The following is a 24,231-nucleotide window of genomic DNA, read 5'->3' as shown; positions in this document are numbered from 1 at the left end:
ACAAACTCAATAAGTCTTTTTTCAGAGTCTAGAATTTGTTTCGTTATAAACTCGTTATTTTTAAGGATGCGCTGATCAGTGCTTCGGGGAGGATTCACTGATGCGAGGAGCTTTGATAACTTCCATCTCATTATTCATTGCTTCACCGCGACGCTTAGTGGAGGTCAGAGCCATTTTCAATAAGGACCAAAAAAGAAACTATCCAAAAATTTTACAATAGAAACAGTTTCTTACTGACTGGCAGCACGGAAAAAATGAATGACGTTTAGCAAAAACACAAACCACGTTATGTGTGCGCGGGCAATGCAGTAGTTGTAGCAAAGAGGATAGATAATAAGAGACACCAGATCAAAGAGGATAGATAATCCTCTTTGGTATCAGGGATAACTCATTGATCTACACATGTTGTTTGTTTTCTTTCTTTACTTCCAGCTTGGGTGTTGTTTTTGGTACCAAAATCATACGGATAAGCGAGGTAAGTTTTTTTTTTGAAGAAAACATATGCACATACCTTTATTTATGTAGAGTGGTTCTCTGAGTAAGGGCACATATTCCTATACAGATATTGCTGTTGACATATTTTTGAGAGTGAAAGACACACGTACGTGCATTTTTATATATGATTATACGTGTACTTGTGAATAAATGATTAGATAGACATTAGGCCGTTGTTGAATTTTTAATGTTTCTTTGTAATAATAATTATTAATACTCCTTTGTAAATTTTCCTTTCAAACAAAAATTAAAAGTTTGAGATTTGGATTAGGGGAGAAGTAATGAAACAGGAGTTATAATTTTTGATTAGCTGTAAGGAGTCATTTATAAGTTATTTTAATAAATATTGTTTATTAATTTGAAGTTGGAATTCCTTGGAATCAGCGTCTTTATATTGTGTTGTATGGGTTGAGGAGAATTATTTTTCATACATAGGTAATTTCAGCAACAACATGTCTGGCTAAAGGCAATTCTTTGTTGGTGTAGGTGTTGCCCTTGCGGCAACTGATGGTAAGTTGGGGCAGTTGAGGGGAAAGATGGAAGGTACGTAGGTACCTAAAGACGGACATTAGTCAGGTATAAGGGGACTCTACTCGGGAAGCGGAGCCATAGTAGAGTCCAAAGGCTGTTCACATCTCGTGAACAGGAGGGGTGGGAAGGCTCCACCTGACTCGGACAGGTTTTCTCCCGCTTTCCTATATTTATTATTCTTTAGTTTGTTTAGATACTTTCCCTCAGGCATGAACTCAATTTTGCTATGTAACTGTTGGGGAACGAGAAGTGGCAAGAACCGCGCCTCAAAGCCGACGAGCCTCAGTCGGGCTACTACCATGCCACACCGCCACTCCTCCTCTCCGCATCAGGCAGTTACGTAACAGCCTTTCAATTAGAAGAAAATTTTTCTAAGCGGGGTCGCCCCTCGGCAGTGTTTGGCAAGCACTCCGAGTGTATTTCTGCCCTGAAAAGCTCTCAGTGAAAACTCATCTGCTTCGCAAATGCCGTTCGGAGTCGTCATAAAAGAAGTAGGTCCCGTCCGGCCAATTTGTAGGGAAAATCAAGAGGAGCACGACGCATATTGGAAAAGAAGCTCGGCCTAAAATCTCTTCGGAGGTTATCGCGCCTTACATTTATTTATTTATTTTATTTCTAACGGTTCTGATCTGGAATCTTTTGCCGGATGGTGCGCAGACAATAACTTATTTTTAAATTCAAACAAATGCTGTGTTGTGTCTTATTCCATAAAGACAACTGCCACATACTTTATCTACAAACTAAATGCTAAATCTCTTAATTGTTGTCAAGAGAGTAAATACTTTGGTGTAATTTTTGACTCTAAACCTCTTTTTCTAGTCACATTGATTTCGTTCTTTCAAAATTTGTTGCAATTGTTGGGTTCAGTAGACGTAACACCAGTGACTTTAAGAATCCTATGACGTTAAAGGCACTTTATATATCCTTGGTCAGAAGTGGTCTTGAATATTGCTCAATAATATGGAACCCTTTCTATGAATCTAACTCCTATAAAATTGAGGGAGTTCAAAAAATGTTTACACATATTGCTTTACGTATGCCTCACTGGCCAGACGGGCTCCCATCACATACCACCAGCGCAAGTTGCTTGGCCTTCAGGCTTTGCATGACAGAAGAACTTTTATCTTACTCATGCTTGCCTATGATGTAATAAACTTTAGCACGAATTGCTCTGATTTATCTACTTTGTTCATTCCATATATTCCACTGCGTGATCTTCGGCATAATAGATTATGTATCGAAATAACTCATAAAACGAATGAATGAACCTATAACTAGGAATATACATCTAGCAAATCGATTCAGTAGTGTTATTAAATTTAATAACAGCTTAAATAAGTTTAAGCTTGAATTGTTTTCTATTTTTTACTAGTCTATAAGAAAGCATGTAGTTATCGACATGTAAGAATTGAAGTAGATTATGGTCAGCGCAAAGCATTTATCATACACCAAAGGCATTAGAGTTGGGTCGTTTCGTTCTGAACTTGTTCAATTGACCGGGTCTCTCAACTGAACAAGTGAACTAGATCTTCGATTTCGGTTCTTTTTGTTCTTTTAGTTCATTTGTTCTTTTAGTTCGTTTTATCTAATGTTATTCTTTCTCTCTTCTTGTTCGCGAACATTGTAAATTCATACATATATACGCAGAAATTCACAGTGAGCACGAATGTCGACGATGCCACTTACACTAAAGATATGTGTGGCCATCTTTGTGTGTGGCACTGCTAAAACAATGTATGTATGGACTATTTATGAAAAACATGTTTTGTAAAAATCTAATTATTACATTTATTAAACTTGAAAAGTTCATATTTATGTACAATTTGTGTCTGTACTCTTTCAATTTCCTGAATCTTCAAAAATTTGTAACTTTTTTTGAAGTTAATTATACATATACATATATAAACTTATTTATTCATTACTCATTTAAATATACGTACACAAAGCATTGCTGCATACACACCCCCATCTATACCTTGTTGCCTTTTTTCGCGGGTGCAAGCAGCAGTGATCAAATTTGCTTGAAAAAAAGAACAGATGAACAAAAAGAACAACTTGTTCGTTCATCAGAAAATGAACGAAAGATTCGAATCTCTGAAATGAACGAAAAAGCACAACTCTAAAAGGCATGTCTCAATTGAGTAAATCCAATTTCAAGGGGTTGTGTTCGCAACCCTCTCAAGGGGTTTTCAGCGCAATATATAGCTTCTCCAACCTAATTGTCAACTCACCTAACCGTGGCGAATCCTGTATCTTTGACAGCCGAGGCTCTGGCGACCCCAATTTCCTCATGGAACTAGGGGGTGGGGAGGGCGGGATGGCCTAGAAGGTTTAATGTGATCATATAAATCGTTCCCGAGATGGTCGAGCTAGTAGTACCTTAATAGTGCTTCGTTACCGGAACGTACTGGATCTATATCCGGCGAAGGGCCATCAACATCGGTAACACTCCCCAAAGCCTTCGGGGAGTGTTGTTATCGTTAATACAATAACAACAACAAAGCATGTACTTTTAGACTGAATGAATTAAATAAATAAATAAAATGCGCGCACAAAGAAATGACTAGTAATTCAGATTGATATTATTGACAGGTTGACTTAGCACATTTACACATCATTGCCCACAGCACGTAAAAATGAAAAATTTAAATATTTTTTTTTTTTTTGTGATCGATGTATTTTGAATTCAGTTTTAAAACTGCATTAAAATACAATTTTTCAAAAAAAGTGACTTAGCACATTTTCACATTAAGCTGACAATATATTTCTTGGCGAAACCAGGACACCCCTGTGCCCATTTGCTAAAAAGTCTTTGGAAATTGGTAACAAAAAGTTTTTTTGAGAAGTGCACTAACTAGTGATACAAATTTCTTATTCATGGGACCTTAAAGTTTACTTCGTTCAAAAGACTTTGGCTAGAAATCAATCCATTCAGTAGTTTAGCCATAAAAATAACGCCTAGCATTTCTCTACGATTTGCAGGAGTTGGAAAATTGATAAGCTTCCACCGACTTGTATAAGGTGAAAGATTATACGCAGAGTCCAACTGAAAATTCCTTAAAGAGAAAAGTAAGTTGATTCCAGACCATTGATCTGTATTCTAGTATTGGTCTAAGTAAAGTGGTGAAAAGTGCTTTAGTTACGTAAGGCTGGCAAAAATCCTTGGGCTGAACCCTCCCAGAGGGTGCCGGCTGGTAATATGCACAACAGTTTTCCCCTTCCAGGGGAGTGCTAGCTAAGTTTAGGAATCATTTCCATTAGTGCCCAGCTCCTTAATAGCTCAGGCATATGGAAATGGTTTTTAAACGTGGCCTCAAGGTGGGAACCGGACCACGCCCAGTTGAAAAGGTGGTCCACCTCTAATCCAGGGTGTTATGCGTTTCTGTGCCCATTGGATGGTTTGCAGTCAGGGGCATCCGACTCTGTTCTTACGGAGCCTCCGGGAGTAACGGCGACTTGCTGCGGTATGGGGCTCTACCGCAGTCGACCGCATTGTTTCCCCTTTCCCTTCGTTTTCAGGCTGCCGAATGGTGTCATCTCAGTAGGCAGCCGACGAACCAATAATTATGAACACAGAAAAAACCCAAGCCTCGGATTCCTGCACGGGTAAAGATGCCGCCCTTGGACTAGGCGTTAAAAAAGTACCCAATCCGTCGGGAACCGCACAGACGGCGGCGACTAGGCCTTCACGGCACCAACATATTCTTCGGCCACATGTGCAAACTAGCGGAAGGACTAAACCCCTTGAGAGCAAGCCCAATCCCGCGGCAGCCAGCAAAGCTAGCCCAAAATAGGGAAAACAGCGTCCGACTGAGCAAGCACAGGAGGCCCGTCCCACGCCCGTACCGGGCACCTCTCCTCAGCAGATGGCTGGAAACAGCACTAAGTCCTATACGGACAAAAGTACTGCCTCTACCGCTGCAAAGCTATCTCGCAAGCCGGCTGAATACCTTGAGGGTTCCAAGGCAAAGCGAACCCCTATTTCGCCACGCAACCAGCGGAACATTCGCAAAAATCAAACTCTCTACCGAGGTTAAATATCTCGGAGTTATTCTAGACAAGAAGCTAGACTGGAAGCGAAATGTGGAGGAACGATCCAGGAAAACCACAGTGGCTCTCTACGCTCGTAAGTCGGCAATAGGAGAAAGGTGGGGTCTCCAGCCCCGCATCGTGCATTGGATCTACACTGCAGGGTGAATGGATGCGAAATGTAGAGGAACGATCCAGAAAAGCCACAATGGATCTCTACGCTTGTAAGTCGGCAATAGGAAAAAGGTGGGGTCTCCAGCCCCGCATCGTCCATTGGATCTACACGGCAGTGGTGAGACCCATACTCTTCTACGCCGTCAGCGTATGGTGGACGGCACTCGATATCGAATCTAATAAGAGCAAAGTAACGAGAGTGCAGAGGATGGCGCCAATGCTTACTAGCGGTGCCCTTCCCTTCACTCCCACCAAAGCCTTTGAAAATATACTTCTATTCCTTCTCTCCACTGATCTATATGGTAAATACTGTGCCTCCTGCAACGCGGTAAGTATCAACACAATCTTTCGCTTACCCGACCACTGCAGTATTTTTCAGGCTGAACTTATAGCTATCAGGGAAGCAGCCCTCTATCTTGCTAACCTGCAGGTGACCAATTCTATTTCAATTTTCTCGGACAGCGAAGCTGCCATAAAATCCCTGCAATGCATTAACACCTCGCATTGAAGTGCAGAGAACCCCTCAACAAACTAGCTGAAAATTGCAACCTAAACATAATATGGGTTCCTGGCCACTGTGACATCTCAGGAAGCTGCGCTGCGGATAAGCTAGCTAGGAAGGCACCAACCTGCAAACAATAACCTCCGCTGGTTGGGCCAGCCCTTCTCTAAACACCTGCAAACACTACCTGCGATCTCTTTTCACGGATCAAGCAAACGCCAAATGGGCCATGGAACCTACATACAAGCAAATCTGGCCTAAGCTGGATGAAAATAGATCGCAATCGGTGACATTGTTAAGCCGTATCTCTATAAGCCCACTAGTGCGCCTTCTTACAGGTCACTGTCTCATGGGCACTCACGGTGCTTATATGGGCCTTCAGACAAATGACTTCTGCCGCAGCTGTAGGGACGAAGAGGAGATAGAAAGCGTAGAGCACTATCTGTGTCACTGTCCCGCACTGTTGAAAACCAGGTACCGTTGCCTCAACAGACACTCCTTTGGGTGCCTTGTGGAGCTTGAATCTGCAAACACAAACGACATCTTTCGTTTCATCAGACAAACGCGCTGGAAGTAGGGAAATAGGTAATAGGGCCCCGCCCTTGCGCGTGGTAGCCCAACGGACCACAACGGCCTACGTGAGTCGCCGCTTGGACAGCGGAGGCAGCCACTTCAATCTAACCTAAACTACGTAAGGCTCACTAAATTCTTTGGACCACCGTTTCGCGAACACTTGACAACTGACATTTTTTCTTGATCATTTCATAAACGTTTTTTGTATGGAATTATTAATTTGATGCTTTTAGTGATCATTAGAAAATATTTAAGAAATTTCTTTAATTTTATCCTTTTAAGTCAATTTTAAAGTTTTTGTTTTATTTACCTTACAAAATTTCGTTCGAGATGATATGAACAAAGTCCATGGCCCTCACTCGATAGATCACAATCACATTAAAACAAAATGATTCCACTAATAAATATTTCATATTTATTTAGTTAGTATATATTTTAAATCAAAAATTTTTTTAAAATCCAAAATCATAAACCAGCTCAGCTGAACTACAACACATTTTTTAAAAGTACCAATTTTTATATTTATATGTAAGTATGTATACCACCTGATTATTTATCGTATAGGGTATAGGGCAACTTGCATATATGTAAAATATACCGTTAAATCCGTCAAAAAAGTTCACAGAATTTTTCTTATCACAACAAAATCTGATTTTAAATTAAAATTTTCATGCATTAATACAAATCAAGCTATTGTAATTTGATCTTTATTTTTATGTTTTTTTTTTTTTTGTTGGGGCGTAATTTTTTATAACAACCCATTGAAATTTAGTACAATTTCATTCCAGTTATTCGCATCTAATGACTTTTTTCTTAAAACAATAACGCGTTTAAATTCTATTATTATCGCAGTTTTTTTTTTTTTTTGTTATTTGTTACGAGTTAAATTCGGTTATGCTGCTTTGCAGTATTCAAAATTTACTTCTTTTTAAAGGCAAAAAAAAAAAATAAACAACAAAAAATCGTCGCTGCGCTCACAAAAATAGTTATGTGTTTTTCAGTAACTTTTCAGGAGATCAAAAAAACTTATTTCTGGTGTCCATTTGCAAAACTTTGCAAATGTCGTATTTTTGAAATATTTTATTGAAAGTATGTTATTGATGTGTGAAGGGAAAAATCATATTTTTTAACCCAATACGACGTGATAAATATTTGCGCCGTTTTATAGCACATAGCTGCTTTCAAACACGATTCAAATTTGCTTCTGGCGGTAGGGAAATGTATGAAATGTTTGCCGTATTTCCTCATAATGCTTACGGAGATGACCCCCTAAGCCACTGGGAGGTGCAGCTTCATCAATCAGATGTCTGTTGGGGTGCCCAGGTTTCTGGGTATTCAACAGAAACTGTTTGTTTAGCATTTCATTTCTCTCCCTAATAGGGAGTACTCTCGCCTCATTGTGTACGTTGTGTTCTGGGGACATAAGAAGACAGTCCGTAGCGGTTCTGAGGGCAGAATTTTGGCAGGCCCTCTATTTTCTTCCAATGAGTATAACCTTTAGGCTTGGCGACCATATCGGGGACGCGTAGCATGCAATCGGCCGGCCAATTGCTTTGTAAGTAGTAATGAGCGTTTGTTTCTCTTTACCCCAAGTGCTGCCGGCAAGAGATTTGAGGATTTTATTACGGCTCTGGATTTTCGATACAATTGCGGTTGCATGCTCTCCAAAATGTAGAGCCTCATCTAACGTCACACCCAAGATTTTAGGGTGTAAGGCAGTCGGTAGCGTGATGCCGATGTCGGGATCAAATAGATTATATTGCACTGAGTGGTGGGTGATAAACGCGAAACCGCCTCCATTTCCGCTCTCGCGATCTAGACTCTATGTCCAGAACAGGTCTGCAGAGCAGATATTGCTGTGTGTTTGGTCTCTTGGATCGCTGTAATGCGGATGTTATGCCGTTTCATTAAATCAACTATCTCCGTGATCTTCCCAGTTAACCCATTACAGTTTAACTGCAGAATTATGAAGTGTAACGGGTAAGTGATATGTGACTACGCCTGAGTTGAGGAAGGCCAAGACGCAATTTCTGTTGTGGCCTTGGCACTGGACGTCCCTGGGTAAGCATTTGGGTATCCGTTGTAGTTGGGTTTGCGGCCTGACAGCATGGCGCGATGAAACCCTTGGGGGCTGCTGTCTCTGAGACAAGAACATCTAGGAAAGTGGCACCGTCCAAGGCTGGAGCCGCATTATCAGATGTCACAAACATATATATTCTGTGCTGGCAAATGGTGGTAGGGACTAGGAGTCTGTTTTCCTGACCTACTCTAATGCTAGTGTCGAGCAGCGGGTGAGAAGAAAACGGGACGGCGGCTGATGCTCCGCATTGCTACTGACTCTACTACGGAGATTGTACTTATGAGTAGGAGCGGTCGTATGAGCTGGTGGCTCCGTGGGGCGTGAGCAGCAGCGGGCAATTGTTGTGACTTGCTGAGCAGTGGGGCTGCTAGAAGGTAGTGGTGGCGCTAAGGCGCAGACTACGGAACACCCTTGGGCGTGAACAGCAAGGAGCCACGAAAGATTTATAAAAGATACGAGGACGTCGGGTTTTGGGGTCTAGCCCAGAACATCCTGTCCGATACAACCATCACTTGCACGTGACACTCTGACAAGAGTGTGACCGTCCTAAAAAGATTATTTTCCGGCAAATGCAGCAAAACCATTTCTCTGGACCGGGGTCAGGTACAGGTCCCGGATTGAATTCGATACCTTCTCGGAGCAGGAGAATATGGCGCAGTCCCGCTGCAAGGATCTGCTGGGAGGATGAACAAATTAAATGGGGTGGGAAGGACGCAACAAATTAAATGGGGTTACACTGAAATGACAGCCATTGGTCTGGAAATATTCCGAGTCGCTCCGGTTTATAGAACCGGCTGCCTTGGGAAGCGAGATGGTTTGTAATTATTTTTACATTGAAATCAAAGCACTTTCGCTAGCGATTAAAAAAAATTATAAGAAAGTAAAAACATAACCGTTTTTCAGAGTTCTTCTAGTACTGCGAGCACATAGCTGTTTTCGATCACTTCTAAACCAAAAGAGATATAATAAAACGGCATATGCAGTGGGCTCTATATAGTGATAATAAAATATGCAATAAATAAAAATTTGAAAAAAAACACACATAACTATTTTCGTTAGCGCAGCGACGAAATGTATAATAAATAATAAAAATATGTATTTATCGCTAACTTTAAAGCACTTTAGATATACATAGGTATTTATGTTTATACACATGTATTTATGCATAAATATTGCATGTAGCAAATTCTAAACTGCCTTTTGAATGGGAGTACCCTGATTTAAGGTAGTTTGGATGCCGCCAAAGCTAAAGGCTTTCATTACTTAGGCCCGGTTTTTCAGTACAAGTTCAACTCAGTTTGTCAGTTAAACTACGCTTAAACTTATTCTGCAGTTTTTCAGTCTACTTTAACCGAAGATTAAGCTAAGCTTAAGCGGCCGATTTGCCAGGGTTTAACTCTAGCTAACCTATCAGTTATTTGCGTTCGTACGAAATGGCATCGAATATACCCAACAAGCATTTGGGCTTGAGTACCATTAGTGCTCATGTTGATAACTAAGCATACTTCTAAAATCTCAAAAGTTGTTTCGAAACAGGGGCTCACCTCGAGAATCATAGCCACTCAGCAAAAGAGGAAACCTTTTATAAAGCAAAATATGCTATTAATTAAGTTGAAAAAATGTAATTTACAACTTGCGGTTCTCTAACTGGACTCAAATGTATGATTCAATGATGTTGATGTAGGATCTTCGGTGTGGCAGGCCGAGCACGCTACCATCACACCGCCTGCTATCAACCAGGTGTTTATTTCTCACAATAAACAGCTGTTGGTTTTGGTGGTACCACCTTGGATATTTTTTTCCAGTCAGCCTCAACTCGATATATAATGTAAGATTTCAACTGGAAAAAAGGGTTGAATATTCATTTGAGAGTTGTACATTTCTCAAAATCTCTCGAAATTAGGATAATAATTGGAAAATATTAATGACGTTGGAGATCAGCTGGAAAACTTTTAATTTTACAAAATTTCTCAAAGGGTGGATAGTGACTGGAGAATGAAGTTGGATGCCAACTCGAACTATATGGTTTAAGAATAATTAAATATTGATTTTGGTTATCACTTCCAGAACTAGATACATATATATTTCACAGCAGATTTTTTTCAATGTTTGTTGAGTTAACAAAATCCAGCTGTTGCCGTATCTACAAATTATCTAAATAATAAAAAATCCAATGTTGCCGCACAAAACAGCATACCCCAAAGGTGGCCTTAAACTGTGACTGAAAAACTACTCAGTAGTTTAACTGGAGTTTAAATTTGACTAGAGTTTAAGCAAACTTAATTTAAGCTTAGCTTAACCAACCACTGATAAACCGGGCCTTATCCAATTATTATTTTCGAACAAATAAATATTGCATCCATGTACGCATGTATGTGTATGTATGTGTTATTTGTAAATATCAGATTTATATGGAAAAAAATGTTGCCTGAAAATATGTACTATCTTAACTTTTGAAAGAAGTTCAACACTGACATTGTTCAATTTTATAAACGATACCAGTTCACCCAGAAAAAATTAAATTTTAAATTGCATTTGAAAGAAAAGGCTGAATTAGTACACACAGCACAAACATTTATGAATATATTTGTACCTATAATGCCAATTACAAATGCAATAAACTGAATTTGAAATATTTAGTTCATTCAAAAGCTGGCTGCATACAAACTTTGTTGCATGCAATTATCGCACCCCGTTAACACCATTCAATTATCAGAAATTGATTTAAAAATCAATCGATGTGCTTTTATAAATCTATGGGACTGATCTTATTGAAGACTATGCACAACGAAATGAGCGTTATAAAAAGAATTTGTCTCAAAATCAAATTTCTAGGGTTAATTGAATATTTGAGTTAAAAATTTAACTTGCCGTTCTGCAAGAATGCCTTAAAAGTGGTTCAGCATTTTTGTTTTTGTGAGTCGCATGGTCTTGTGAGCTTAACTCGTATATAGGGGAAGTCGGGGTGTGCATCTGCGCAAAGTATCGCTGAACAATAGAAATTTATTACGATTTTTTTTTACTTTAGGACGATGAAGGGTAAGATCTACCGAAGGACAAAATTGAAGCAAAATAAAGAAAAACTTTTAAACTAAATATTTATAGAGCCCTATAACATTTGGCAAAAGCCCTTGTTCAAAGTATATCTTGATTTGTCTTTGTTTTATAAATATACAAACCAAACTCAATATTCACTTTCACACTTTCACGGAAATGACGCCGCTTAATAGGGAACATAAATATAAAGGAATGTCAAAATAACTTGGCTGCTACTTTTTTCCCACAAGAAATATATACGAAATTTTTCTTTAGATTTTCTTATGTGTGGATACCGCTATTTAAGGATGATTTAAACCCGAAAACCATACCCTCCTATAAAAACAACACTGATCTTTCTTATAAATATGATAGAACATATTTTAAGTCCCATTTTTTTGCACAAAATCCGAAATCTATTTATTGTTTGTTGAGTATAATTATGTTATGGAATGACTTGTTTCATATTCACTATTTTATGGCTCTAAGGTGCGTAGAGGAAGACGATTATAGGGATTAGCAAGATTTATATTGGCAACTGACAGCAACTCCGGTCTCTCGGCTAACGTGTCAGAAAGGGCATGGTAGAGAATGTCTGAAAAGTAGAAAATAAAATTGGTTTACTAAACTTTTCAAATAAAAATAACAGGGATCGTAACAATTGATTTTATTAAACAAATTGTTTAGATGATCGAAAAATTACAATCAAAGCAAGTAAGGAAGGCTAAGTTCGGGTGTAACCGAACATTGCATACTCAGCTGAGAGATTTGGAGACAAAATAAGGGAAAATCACCATGTAGGAAAATGAACCTAGGGTAACCCTCTAATGTGTTTGTATGACATGGGTATCAAATAGAAGGTATTAAAAAGTATTTTAAAAGGGAGTGGGCCATAGTTCTATAGATGGATGCCATTTCGGGATATCGCCATAAAGGTGGACCAGGTGTGACTCTAAAATGTGTTTGTACGATATGGGTATCAAATGAAAGGTGGTAATGAGTATTTTAAAAGGGAGTGATCCTTAGTTCCATAGGTGGACGCATTTTCGAGATATCGCCATAAAGGTGGACCAGGGTTTAGAATGCGTTTGTACGATATGGTTATCAAATGAAAGGTGTTAATGAGTATTTTAAAAGGGAGTTGGCCTTAGTTTTATAGGTGGACGCCTTTTCGAGATATAGCCATAAAGGTGGACTAGGAGTGACTCCAGAATGTGTTTGTACGATATGGGTATCAAATGAAAGGTGTTAATAAGTATTTTAAAAGGAAGTGAGCCTTAGTTCTTTAGGTGGACGCCTTTCGAGATATATCAATAAAGGTGGACCAGGGGTGACTCTAGAATGTGTTTGTACGATATGGGTATCAAAGGAAAGGTGTTAATGAGTACTTTAAAAGGGAGTGATCCTTAGTTCTATAGGTGAACGCCTTTTCGAGATATTGCCATAAAGGTGGCCCAGGGGTGACTCTAGAATGCGTTTGTACGATATGGGTATCAAATGGAAGGTGGTATTGAGTTTTTTAAAAGAGAGTGGGCCTTAGTTCTATAGGTGGACGCCTTTTCGAGATATCGCCATAAAGGTGGACCAGGGGTGACTCTAGAATTAGTTTGTACGATATGGGTATCAAATAATGAAAGGTGATAAAGGGTATTTTAAAAGGGAGTGGGCCATTGTATTATAGGTGGACGCCTTTTCGAGATATCGACACAAATGTAGACCAGGGGTGACTCTAGAATGCGTTTGTGCGATATGAGTATCAAATGAAAGGTGTTAATGATTATTTAAAAGGGAATGGGCCTTAGTTCTATAGGTGGACGCCTTTTCGAGATATCGCCATAAAGATGGACCAGGGGTGACTCTATAACGTGTTTGTACAATATGGGTATCAAATTAAAGGTACTAGTGAGGGTTTTAAAAGGGAGCGGCCCTTAGTTGTATATGTGAAGGCGTTTTCGAGATATCGACCTATATGTGCACCAGGGTGACCCAGAACATCATCTGTCGGGTACCGCTAATTTATTTATATATGTAATACCACGATATTGTTCCTGCCATTATTCCAAGGGCTTTTGATTTCACCCTGCAGAACTTTTTCATTTTCTTCTACTTAATATGGTAGGTGTGACACCCATTTTACAAAGTTTTTTCCAAAGTTATGTTTTGCGTCAATAAACCAATCCAATTACCATGTTTCATCCCTTTTTTCGTATTTGGTATAGAATTATCGCATTTTTTTAATTTTTCGTAATTTTCGATATCGAAAAAGTGGGCGCGGTCATAGTCGGATTCCGGCCATTTTTTATACCAAGATAAGGGCAGTTCAGATAAGTACGTGAACTAAGTTTAGTAGAGATATATCGATTTTTTCTCAAGTTATCGTGTTAAAGGCCGATCGGAAGAACAGATGGTCGACTGTGTATAAAAACTGGGCGTGGCTTCAACCGATTTCGCCCATTTTCACGAGAAACAGTTATCGTCACAGCATCTATGCTCCTACTAAATTTCACAAGGATTGGTACATTTTTGCTCGATTTATGGCATTAAAAGTCTTCTAGACAAATTAAACGAAAAATTGCGGAGCCACGCCCATTTTCATTTTTTTCTTTTATTTTTGTATTTTGTTGCACCATATCATTACTGGAGTTGAATGTTGACATAATTTACTTATATACTGTAAAGATATTAAATTTTTTGTTAAAATTTCACTTTAAAAAAAAAAAATTTAAAAAGTGGGCGTGTTCGTATCCCCATTTTCTAATTTTTATTTAGCACACATATAGTAATAGGAGTAAAGTTCCTACCAAACTTCATCATGATATCTTCAACGACTGCCAAATTACATCTTGCAAAACTTTGAAATTACCTTCTTTTAAAAGTGGGCGGTGCCACGCCCATTGTCCAAAATTTTCCCAATTTTATATTCTGCTTTATAAGGTCAACCTACCTACCAAGTTTCATCGCTTTAACCGTCTTTGGTAATGAATTATCGCACTTTTCCGGTTTTTCCAAATTATCGATATCGAAAAAGTGGGCGTGGTTATGGTACGATTTTGTTCATTTTAAATAGCGATCTGAGACGAGTGCCCAGGAACCTACATACCAAATTTCATCAAGATACCTCAAAAATTTACTCAAGTTATCGTGTTTACGGACGGACGGACGGACATAGCGAAATGAATTTCTTTTTTCTTCCAGATCATTTTGACATATAGAAGTCTATATATATCTCGATTAGTTTATGCCGTTACGGATTACCGTTATGCGAACAAAATTAATATACTATGTGAGCTCTGCTCAGCTGAGTATAAAAAGCTATAATGCATGATGATCTGAAACATGGCAATAGCTTTTGATAAAAAATTTCAAACATAAAAAAATTTAATTTTTAATGAGAAAAGTATAAATCAAGATTTATTTTTTATAAAAATGGTGCGAATTTTGATGGTCCCCTTAACGAATAATTTTGAATTAAAATTTTTCCCAGTGCTGCAATATTTTTGAAAAATTGTTTGTTGTCAATTTGTTAGTGTAATTTTGAATATCATACCTTGTCTTCATATGGAAGTGTTTTTTCCATGCACTTTCATATGAAATTCAGGCACTTTTATATCAATAGAATTTATATGTGAGGGCATATGGGAGTGCTATGAAAATGTTTTTTATATTCAAAGTGTGAATTTGTATCTGTGCCTATTCTGCAGGGCAAAACAAAAACAAAAGTGCTATATGTAAGTGGGGTTGAGCAGCTCTGTTTATGAATGTGATAAAAAATATATATATCGTAAAATGAAGTCATAAAAGCGGTGCATAGTTAAATGTGATATTTCCAAAACACCAAACACGATTATTTTCGATCCCTTTATAATAAAGCTATACTAATTTACATACGTAACACTTTTTTCTGCAAATCAATCGGTATAACACCACTATTGCCTTCTCGCTCTAAGAAATCTGTTAATTTTTTCAGTTCAAGCTGTGCTTCGTCGGATCCATGCGACAACGATTGTGTGAACATAATCTGTAAGGATAAACCCGTAAAAATTAATGACATGCCTATGTTCTTTTCAATTATCACTGAAAAATTGCACACCTTCGCCAATTTATACAAAATATCTTCCAAAGTGTATTCATTGTATAAAAATTGTGATATTTTAGCTCTTTCACCGGTCTCGTCATAATCATTTAAATCTGTAAAAAAAAAAGTGTGAAAGTTGTACTACGTCGTAGTGCACAATAAATGGTTTTGAGCCACTATGTTCCTTTCGGAACAAAAAAAAATTCATTTTCATATTTTCACTCGATAGTATGTAAATTGCTCCGTAAAGAAAGGAAAGTCAACAAGCGACAGTGACGCACTAATACTACTATCAAATATGGCCGTAATGGTTTGCCCACCACTGCTTAAATCATTATATTACCTTGCTTACCATCATTGCTCAAAGCTTGTAATTTATGCCAAACTGATTTTTTTTGTGCTGCTTTAATTGGATTTTGATTGCCAGTGTGTAATAATCGTTCTAATCGGTTATAAGGAAGTAAGTGACTTTCATTTGTAATTGGCAAAGTTTGCGGCGTTACTGCTTTCTTCTGTTGGAAGTCAACATTTTTCTGAAATCAAATATGGATATATAAATTATTAGGCATAAAGTTGACGCCTGAATAGAAGAAACTCCTTTCCCGGGTGCTATTTCGCAAATGCTTTATATCAGCATTTGTTCGAAAAACCCCGTACATCAAAAATTGTTTCATAAACGCCCTATCCCACCATAAATTATATACATTTTGAGCTGAGGGCGACTATGAAAAAATTCTGTCAGGACTTTCTATAAACTATATTGTGATACAGGTTGTTTTAGAAAAAATTCTGAGATGGAGCTTTTTCTAATAAAAATGTTTGAAACAATTCTAAAAAAATTCAACGTTTTCCAGAATACTTGAAGAACGCACCACTTAAACAGGTAATATCTTTTCGATCTGACCTAACATTCAGCGGCAAAAGTTAAATACAAAAGCGCTAAAAGTTAAATACATAATTTAAAAGTTAAACTCATAATTTCATGCATAATGAGTAAAATTACCAAAAAGTACTCTTATACTCCCTAAGTTAGGGAGCTCAGGACTTGGTGCAAATGGTTTAGCAGCATTGCATTGCAAACTTGGGTGGTATTTTTTTTGTTTATTGTTTAGACAATTTTTCATAAATGTCTTTTGTTGTTGGGGGGTTGTAAAACGGAAAACTTCCTACGTTTTATATGTCTTGACAGAGAGAATTCCTCTTGCGTGTTTTCAAACTTTCAGCCGAAATAAGGTGATATTGCCCTCACCCGTGGAAGTGTAAAATAAATTACGGTACAGTATGCGACCATAGTCTTATATCCTGACAGATATTGTTTTGAATTTGCATTTTTAGCATTACTCAGTTTTTTGGAATATCAAAAACAGTTTGAGCATATTTCATGGATACTAAAAATATTCAAATTTTATCCTTCAAGGAATTTTCTTTCCTACAGGCTGTTAAAGTAAGAGTTTATTGATAGTGGTAGGAAATTCTCTATTTTTGCTTAAGCGAGATTAAGTTTAAAATGCCTTTGAAGCCATCATACACGCTAAGCGGAATAAGCTTAGCTTTCGGAACCCATATAGTGGAACAGACTCAAAAATATTTCTATGATATATCACTGAATTGGTTTCTTCACTATAAAATTCATTTATTTTATTTCCTTACCTTATCGATATTATTATTAAGACCAGCTTCAGGGAAGATGCGATTTGTATATGATTGTTGCAAATATTCAATACCAAGACGAACTTCTCGTAAAAATTCTAAGGCATTTTCGCGCGACATCTATCGAAAAAAATATTAATTTTAGTACGTTTCAAGTTGATTGAATTTTGAATTTCTAAAATAGATTTACCATTCCTCGATCGATGAGCTCTTCAACAGCTCTTGCAACACCCGCCTCATCACCAGTCCAAAATATATACTGAGCCATGTCGAATGGTGATATTTGACCATTATAACGATTTAGGAGTGTGTTGACTGTCTGTATAAGATACAATATAATAAAACAATAATAAGCATTGAAGTTTTTAGCTGACCTATCAACCAGCTATAGAGTCTAACGAAATCGGATTGCTATATTAACAATGTATGACAAATAAAAGAAAAGCTTTACTTCATCCTAATTCTGCAAGAGAAATTGCATAGAGAGCTGATGAAGCTTAAGTATCTTTACTTAGTTTGAAAGTATCGTCCTTTAGAAAATTTATGTAACCATCTCTTAAAATGGACTATTGATAAGTAAAGTTCATTTCCATGATGAAAAATGTATTTATTTTAAGAGTGAATAAATCTAAACTTATAAACATGCAAATCCGAAAGCAATCCTGAACTCGTTCCGAATTGGTTCCAATATAGTCTCGAAAGAATTTTGTAGAGTAAGAGCCAGTGACGGCCAGGCCTTTGTCATTTTACCAACGATCCTGCTTCAGTTGGAAGTATGTAAGGCGCGATAACCTCCGAAGAGATCTAAGGCCGAGCTTCTCTTCCAATTTGCGTCGTCGTTTTCTTCTAATTGAAAAACCTTATTTCTAAAATTTTGATGTTGCTTTGCCCGGGGTGCGAACCCAAGGCATACGGTGTGGCAGGCGGAGCACGCTACCATCACACCACGTTGGCCACCGAAGTATGCACTGACGAAATTTCAACTTTTATAAAATGACAAAGGTCTGGCAGTCACGGGCTCTTAGACTATTGTGGTTATCCCGAAATGTTGCTGAAAAGGTGCCGAAGTAGTCCCAAAATGGTACAACAATATACAATACAGTTCCATCGTCTTCAAAATTTTATCGAAGTCTGTCAATCTTATACGTATGAACATAGGTGGTACTTAGCTCAATATTTCCCGAAAAAGTCACTTACTTATCGTTTCTTTATTGCAGTTTTATGGATATATTTATAAATTTCGCTTTAATTCACTCTTAAAATAAATACTTTTTTCAGCGCCGTCTTTTTATATATTGTGACGAATATTAGCTACACTAAGGGATACTATCATCTCTAAGCCGATACTAAGCAGTCACTTGTATGTACATAAACAAATCAATCATTATGTCTACACAAATGTACATACAAGCAGCGGAGAGATACGCACAAACACATGCATATATCTGAGGTACTCACAAAAGTATGCAATCATCATTACTCACATATACACGCGCATATGGCTATGCGAGAGGCTATAAACTACAGATACACACGCGACGCGTATAGCTGGTAACCAAGTAGAAAATTCTAGCAGAAAAGACGCTTAGAGGTATGCGAACGAGACAGACAGTATAAAACGAGCGAAAGCTGAGTAGGCAGTAATCAGTTTGATTTAAGCACGCTATCAGTTGCGAAGTATAAGTGTTATTGTGAAGTATTTTCAAAGTAGTCTAATAAAGACCAATTTGCATTATTGAATATTGGAGTTATTTATTCAACAGTTTAGCGATACGAACGTTAGTAGAAGGTTGCAAATAAGAGGAATTGCACTAAGTTCGTTACAATATTATTCATATATTGCTGCCAGTTAATAATTTGGATTCAGTTGCACTTATAAGGCTGCCAACTATTTCAAGGATAATTTATTTTCTAAGATTTGTTGCATGAATGTATATAAGCGCAAGTGGCAACAGTTATGCATGTATATGAATGAAGGAATGATATTGATATGGATAGTGGCCAATTTGCTATCCACAACATACATGCATATTTGCAAAGAAGTAACGACCCTAAAGTACCCTGCAGTCAAACTATTTGTTGACTGCATAACAACTAGTAAAAGACCCAAGCCTGACTTGTCAGCTTATTAGTTATCCATACAAGGACCTCGTATTTTACAAACAAAAGATTATATTTCTTACGTACCGGCCAAACGGTGCGTCTAAAAATCAAGTTGGAAAGCAGTTCGAATCAATGACCTTTTTTGTACGCAGCTTCTCAATTGAGATTAAGGTATAAGGTTAGTTCTCAAATTGAGCTGGAATAAAAAGGCTTGTTGGCTATTTACAACAAAAGCACTGTTAGCAAAATTTCATGAATTTATCTCCCTAGCTGAAAGAGTTATGTGATACATACGCCTTTTAGAAATTTGTTTAAGTAAAGGAGCAAGTAAAGTTCAGAAGTGGATAGGTTAGGTTAGGTTGAACTCACCGGTTCGTGAGGCCCTCACAAAAACTGGATGAGCACATAATGTTAACAAAAGTTTGTTTAATGCAAAACTGAAGAACCTTTTGGAAAACTAGGACCTATGTTTCAAATAACTTTTTTTCTCCGCAAATACTATAAGCTTTCTAGAACTATGCCACTTGCTGCTTCTAGATCAGATAGCTGTATAGCTCCTAATAGCTGGACTATTACCCTCGCAAACGCAGGACACAAGCACCAAACGTGCTCGATCGTTTCCTCCTCAAACCCGCACTTTCTACTTCTGCATAATTTAAAAGCATATGATAAAGCAGTGTCCAGTCAGAATATGCGTCATGAGCCTGCAGTATTTCCTTTTTATACTCAGCATGCTTTGCACACAGAGTATATTAACTTTGATTGGATAACGATAGGTTGTGCAGGTATAAAGGAATCGAGATAGATATAGGCTTCCATATATCAAAATCATCAGTATCGAAAAAAAATGTGATTGAGCCATGTCCGTCCGTCCGTTAACACGATAACTTGAGTAAATATTGAGATATCTTGACCAAATTTGGTACACGAGCTTATCTAGACCCAGAATAGATTGGTGTTAAAAATTAGCGAAATCGGATGATAACCATGCCCACTTTTTATATATATAACATTTTGGAAAACACAAAAAACATGATTATCTAGTAAATAATACACCTAGAACGTTGAAATTTGACATGTGGACAGATATTGAGACTCTTAATAAAAATTTGAAAAAAATTATTAAAATGGGTGTGGCACCGCCCACTTGTGATAAAATCACTTTTACAAATATTATTAATCATAACTCAAAAATCGTTATACCTATCGTAACAAAATTCGGCAGAGAGGTTACCTTTACTATAAGGAATGCTTTGAAGAAAAATAAACGAAATCGGTTAAGGACCACCCCCACTTTTATATAAAATATTTTTAAAAGGGTCGTAGACGAATAAAATAAGCTATATCTTTGCAAAAAAGAGCTTTATATCAATGGTGTTTCATTTCCAAAGTGGATTTAGGTTGAACTGGCCAGTCCATGAGGACTTCACATAGATTGATTGAGTCCGTAGTGTTACCAGAAGTTTGTTTTAACGACTAAACTGAAAACCCCTATCAAAAACCAGGACCTATGTTATAAAATAACTCCGTCCTCTTGGCAAATACTAGAAGCTTCCTAGAACTTAAGCCACTTGCTGCTTCTAGATCTGACAGCTGTATTATTCCTAATAGCTGAAGTCTTAACATGACAAGTGCAGGGCACGAGCACAGAACATGCTCGATCGTTTCCTCCTCCAATCCGCACTTCTTACATATCCTATCACTGACCAAGCCTAATTTAAAGGCATGTGACTCCAAAAAACAGTGTCCTTTTTATGTGTGAAATGTCTGAGTCGAGTAGCATTCTCATATGGGATAAGGGGAAATGCGTTGTTAGTCCTTTCGTTTCTTCTGCTATTTCTTTATATACCGTAAGATTGGTGCTATGCTTAAGATAGCCGAAGTGTGTCCAAACTGTTACGTCGCCATCCTGGATCGGTATATAATCGGAAGTCGACTAGTCCGTCAATTTTGCTATTGCCGTTTGGATGGAGAGCATCATAATGGGGATCCTGGAAGATGGGGGAAAATAACCTTCTTTTAATTTACCTTATAATATTGAAAGATATTCCACGGTTTTTATCTCAGGTTGTCCTTATGGACCACCCTCCCTTTTATGAGAACCGTGGTTCCTAGATCTGCCTGAACCCTTTCTTCGACATATAAAGGGGACAGTTTATTTCCCAGTCGTCTATTCGTCTTTACTAATACGCGTTCCCCTACGTCGAACACCCTATTCTGTCTGGAAGGGTTATTTCTTTCCAATTGTGCCTGTTGTGCTTTCGTTATTTTCATGGTTATCTCATTTCTCATGTCGGTTGGTGTAGCGTGAACTATATCAATCGGTTTTTCATTGGTCACCGAATGAATCTTTCGGTTGTATTCAATTGTTGCCAGTAATATAAGGTCTGTCGTCTCGCAGATTTTTCTGTCCAATTTCAGACATCTGGCTATCTCCAAAAGTGTACCATGGAGGCGTTCAACCTGCCCATTCGAGTTGCTATGAAGAGGTGGCGCGTTGACGATGTCAACATTGAAGCTATTTTTTAGTAACGAGGTAATCGTTTCAGAATTTAAAGAGGCCTCGTTTTCACAATAAACAGTCTTTGTCCCTGGGAATATATTCATTAGTTGAATAATTGGGTATTTTATATCTGAGATTGTTCGAGATGGTATAGGCTGTACCACAGCAAATTTCGAAAACTTGTCGAGACAGGTCAAAAAGTATTTTTTATCTGTTGAGAATATGTCAATGTGCAAAATTTCTCCGGTATACGATGGGACCGGCGTTACACCATACTCCTGCTTTCGTGGGTGCCTATCGTATTTGGCCTTACTGCAGATCCTACAATTAGCGACCACTTCGTTTGCCAGTTTGGTCATTTTTGGGAAGTAATAATCACGAAGGATTTGCTTGACATTCTCCTGGGCAGCTCTGTGAGCTCGATTATGTTCGGCAACAACAATCTCCCTCTGTTCGTCTTTATTTACAATGTCGGTCACCATATTTTTACAGTGCCAGAACTTTGTTGCCGGAAAGCACCTTATAAGTTCATGTTGTATGCTGGCCAGTATTGGCAAAGCGCAATGTATGGCGTTTACCACATTTGGGTTCACAGCTATTTTAATTTCTTCAATGAGATTATCTTTATTTATGAATTGAATAACATGACGAGTTTTCTCGCCGAAATATATAAAATTCCTTTTTAGGTTCAAGTTGGCTTCCTCTAAAACAATTTGGTTTCGGAAACAATTTAGCGGTTTTTCGGATGCTTTCACCGTATAAGATAGCGATATTTCGCTATGAACTGTAGCTAAATCTGATTGACCTTCCTCTTCTAGAGTGTGGATGTTCTGTCGTGACAGAGCATCGGCAACATGGTTTTCTCTACCGGGTTTGTAACAGATTTGAGCGTTGCGCTCGTCGATAAACGCTTTCCATCGTTTAATTTTCGCATTTGGGTTTCGGTCTGAAACCGCAAATGTCAGTGGCTGATGATCTGTAAAAATATTTAAATTCTTTACGCCATAGAGATAATTTCTAAGACTTTTTAAGGCCCAGACTATCGCGAGTAGCTCGCGCTCGTTAGTTGCGAAGTTTTGTTCACGATCTTTCAGAGTTCGTGAAATAAAGGTAATTGGCTTACCGTCCTGTGAGAGCACTGCCCCCAAACCCAAAGACGAGGCATCCGTCGTTAGATCAAATGTCCTCCTGAAATATGGGTAGAGTAACATGACGTCCTCTGATGTAAGGACCTCTTTTAATTTATTAAAAGCTTGTGATTGTTTTTCGTCTAATTCCACTTTTATTTTTTTTGATTGGGTGACACTAATCTTGCCATTGTCTCCTTTCAGCATATCCGTTAGTGGTTTCGCTATTGAAGCAGAATCCTTTATAAAGCAACGCTTGCCAGACCCAGAAATGATCTAACGTTGAAAAGAGTGGAGGGTTTCTCATATTTGTGAATAGCATCTATCTTGCTAGGGCTTGTTTTAATGCCTCCTCTAGATACTACGAAGCCCAAGTATTCAACGTCCTCTTTAAAAAATTGCGATTTTTCGCGAAAAATCCTCATATTAGCCTCATATAACCTTTTTAAGACCCACTCAATATGTTCGACATGCTCCTCTTCGGTTTCTGAAAATATAATAACGTCATCGACGTAAACGTAGGAGTATTTCCCTATTTGTTCCCTTAGTACGTCGTCGATCGCCCTTTGAAAAATGCTGGGTGCATTCTTCAGACCGAAGGGAAGCCTGCACAACTCATATTTCCCATTACTTACTGAGAAAGCGGTCTATTCCCTATCGGATTCCGCCAACGTTATTTGATGAAATCCTGATTTTAGGTCAAGCGTTGTAAAATACCTGGCCTTTCCTAGATTTGATAGTATAACCGTTACGTTCGAGATGGGATATTTGTCGTCGATAGTTTTTTGTTCAGTTTTCTGAAGTCTATGACAAGTCATTTTTTTACATTTCCTTGTGCGTCCGTTCCTTTTTTATCAACAACCCAGATTGGGTTGTTATATGGTGACCGAGACGGTCTGATGATACCGTTCTTCAGTAAATCGCGAATTTCAGTATTCACGATTTCTGCTACGCCCATAGGATAGGGGTATAGCTTGGAATAAACCGTCATGAGTATACAGTCCTCTCTTTTTAATGATAGAAGGAACTTTGCTTTAGCCTAAGGCTGTAAGACCTACACATAATCTTCGACACTTTACAGCCCCGCGCTTGAACTCACGCCTTTCCCGCTTTGTCGATCATGTGCACCTCTCGCCTACTTAATCTCGCCCAGTCTAATTGGGACCTCTACGGAGCAAGCTTCAAGGGTGCGCCCTTTTTAGCTAGTTCATCCGCTTTTTCATTCCCATCTATTCCCATATGCCCTGGGACCCAATATAGATGTATGCTTCTCCCTGTCCCGATTCTCTCCAGAGACTGCTTACACTCGAACACGCATTTAGATGTTGTGCTATGCTAGATTATTGCCTTAAT

At 38.1% G+C, this 24,231-nt stretch overlaps 1 protein-coding gene across 6 annotated transcripts in view; it reads right to left on the bottom strand.

The window, feature by feature from the left end:
• Window positions 1-6,696: 6,696 nt before the first annotated feature.
• Window positions 6,697-24,231, bottom strand: part of LOC137237323 (uncharacterized) — a 31,773-nt gene continuing 14,238 nt past the window's right edge. For 5 of the 6 annotated variants that reach the window (XM_067760819.1, XM_067760824.1, XM_067760820.1 and 2 more), the window contains 6 exons: window positions 17,336-17,464; window positions 17,146-17,265; window positions 15,839-16,028; window positions 15,511-15,608; window positions 15,309-15,438; window positions 6,697-12,015 (listed from right to left, as the gene is read on the bottom strand). In XM_067760819.1, coding sequence (XP_067616920.1) covers window positions 11,897-12,015; window positions 15,309-15,438; window positions 15,511-15,608; window positions 15,839-16,028; window positions 17,146-17,265; window positions 17,336-17,464 — 786 coding nt within the window. In that variant the 3' untranslated portion in view covers window positions 6,697-11,896. The remainder of the gene's footprint in view (window positions 12,016-15,308; window positions 15,439-15,510; window positions 15,609-15,838; window positions 16,029-17,145; window positions 17,266-17,335; window positions 17,465-24,231) is intronic. The other variant, XM_067760823.1, reaches the window with a different exon arrangement.

This window comes from Eurosta solidaginis, chromosome 1, assembly GCF_040869045.1.
Source record: "Eurosta solidaginis isolate ZX-2024a chromosome 1, ASM4086904v1, whole genome shotgun sequence".
NCBI lineage: Eukaryota > Metazoa > Arthropoda > Insecta > Diptera > Tephritidae > Eurosta > Eurosta solidaginis.
Note: the sequence above shows the minus strand (reverse complement) of the source record. Positions and strands in the feature narration are given on the sequence as shown.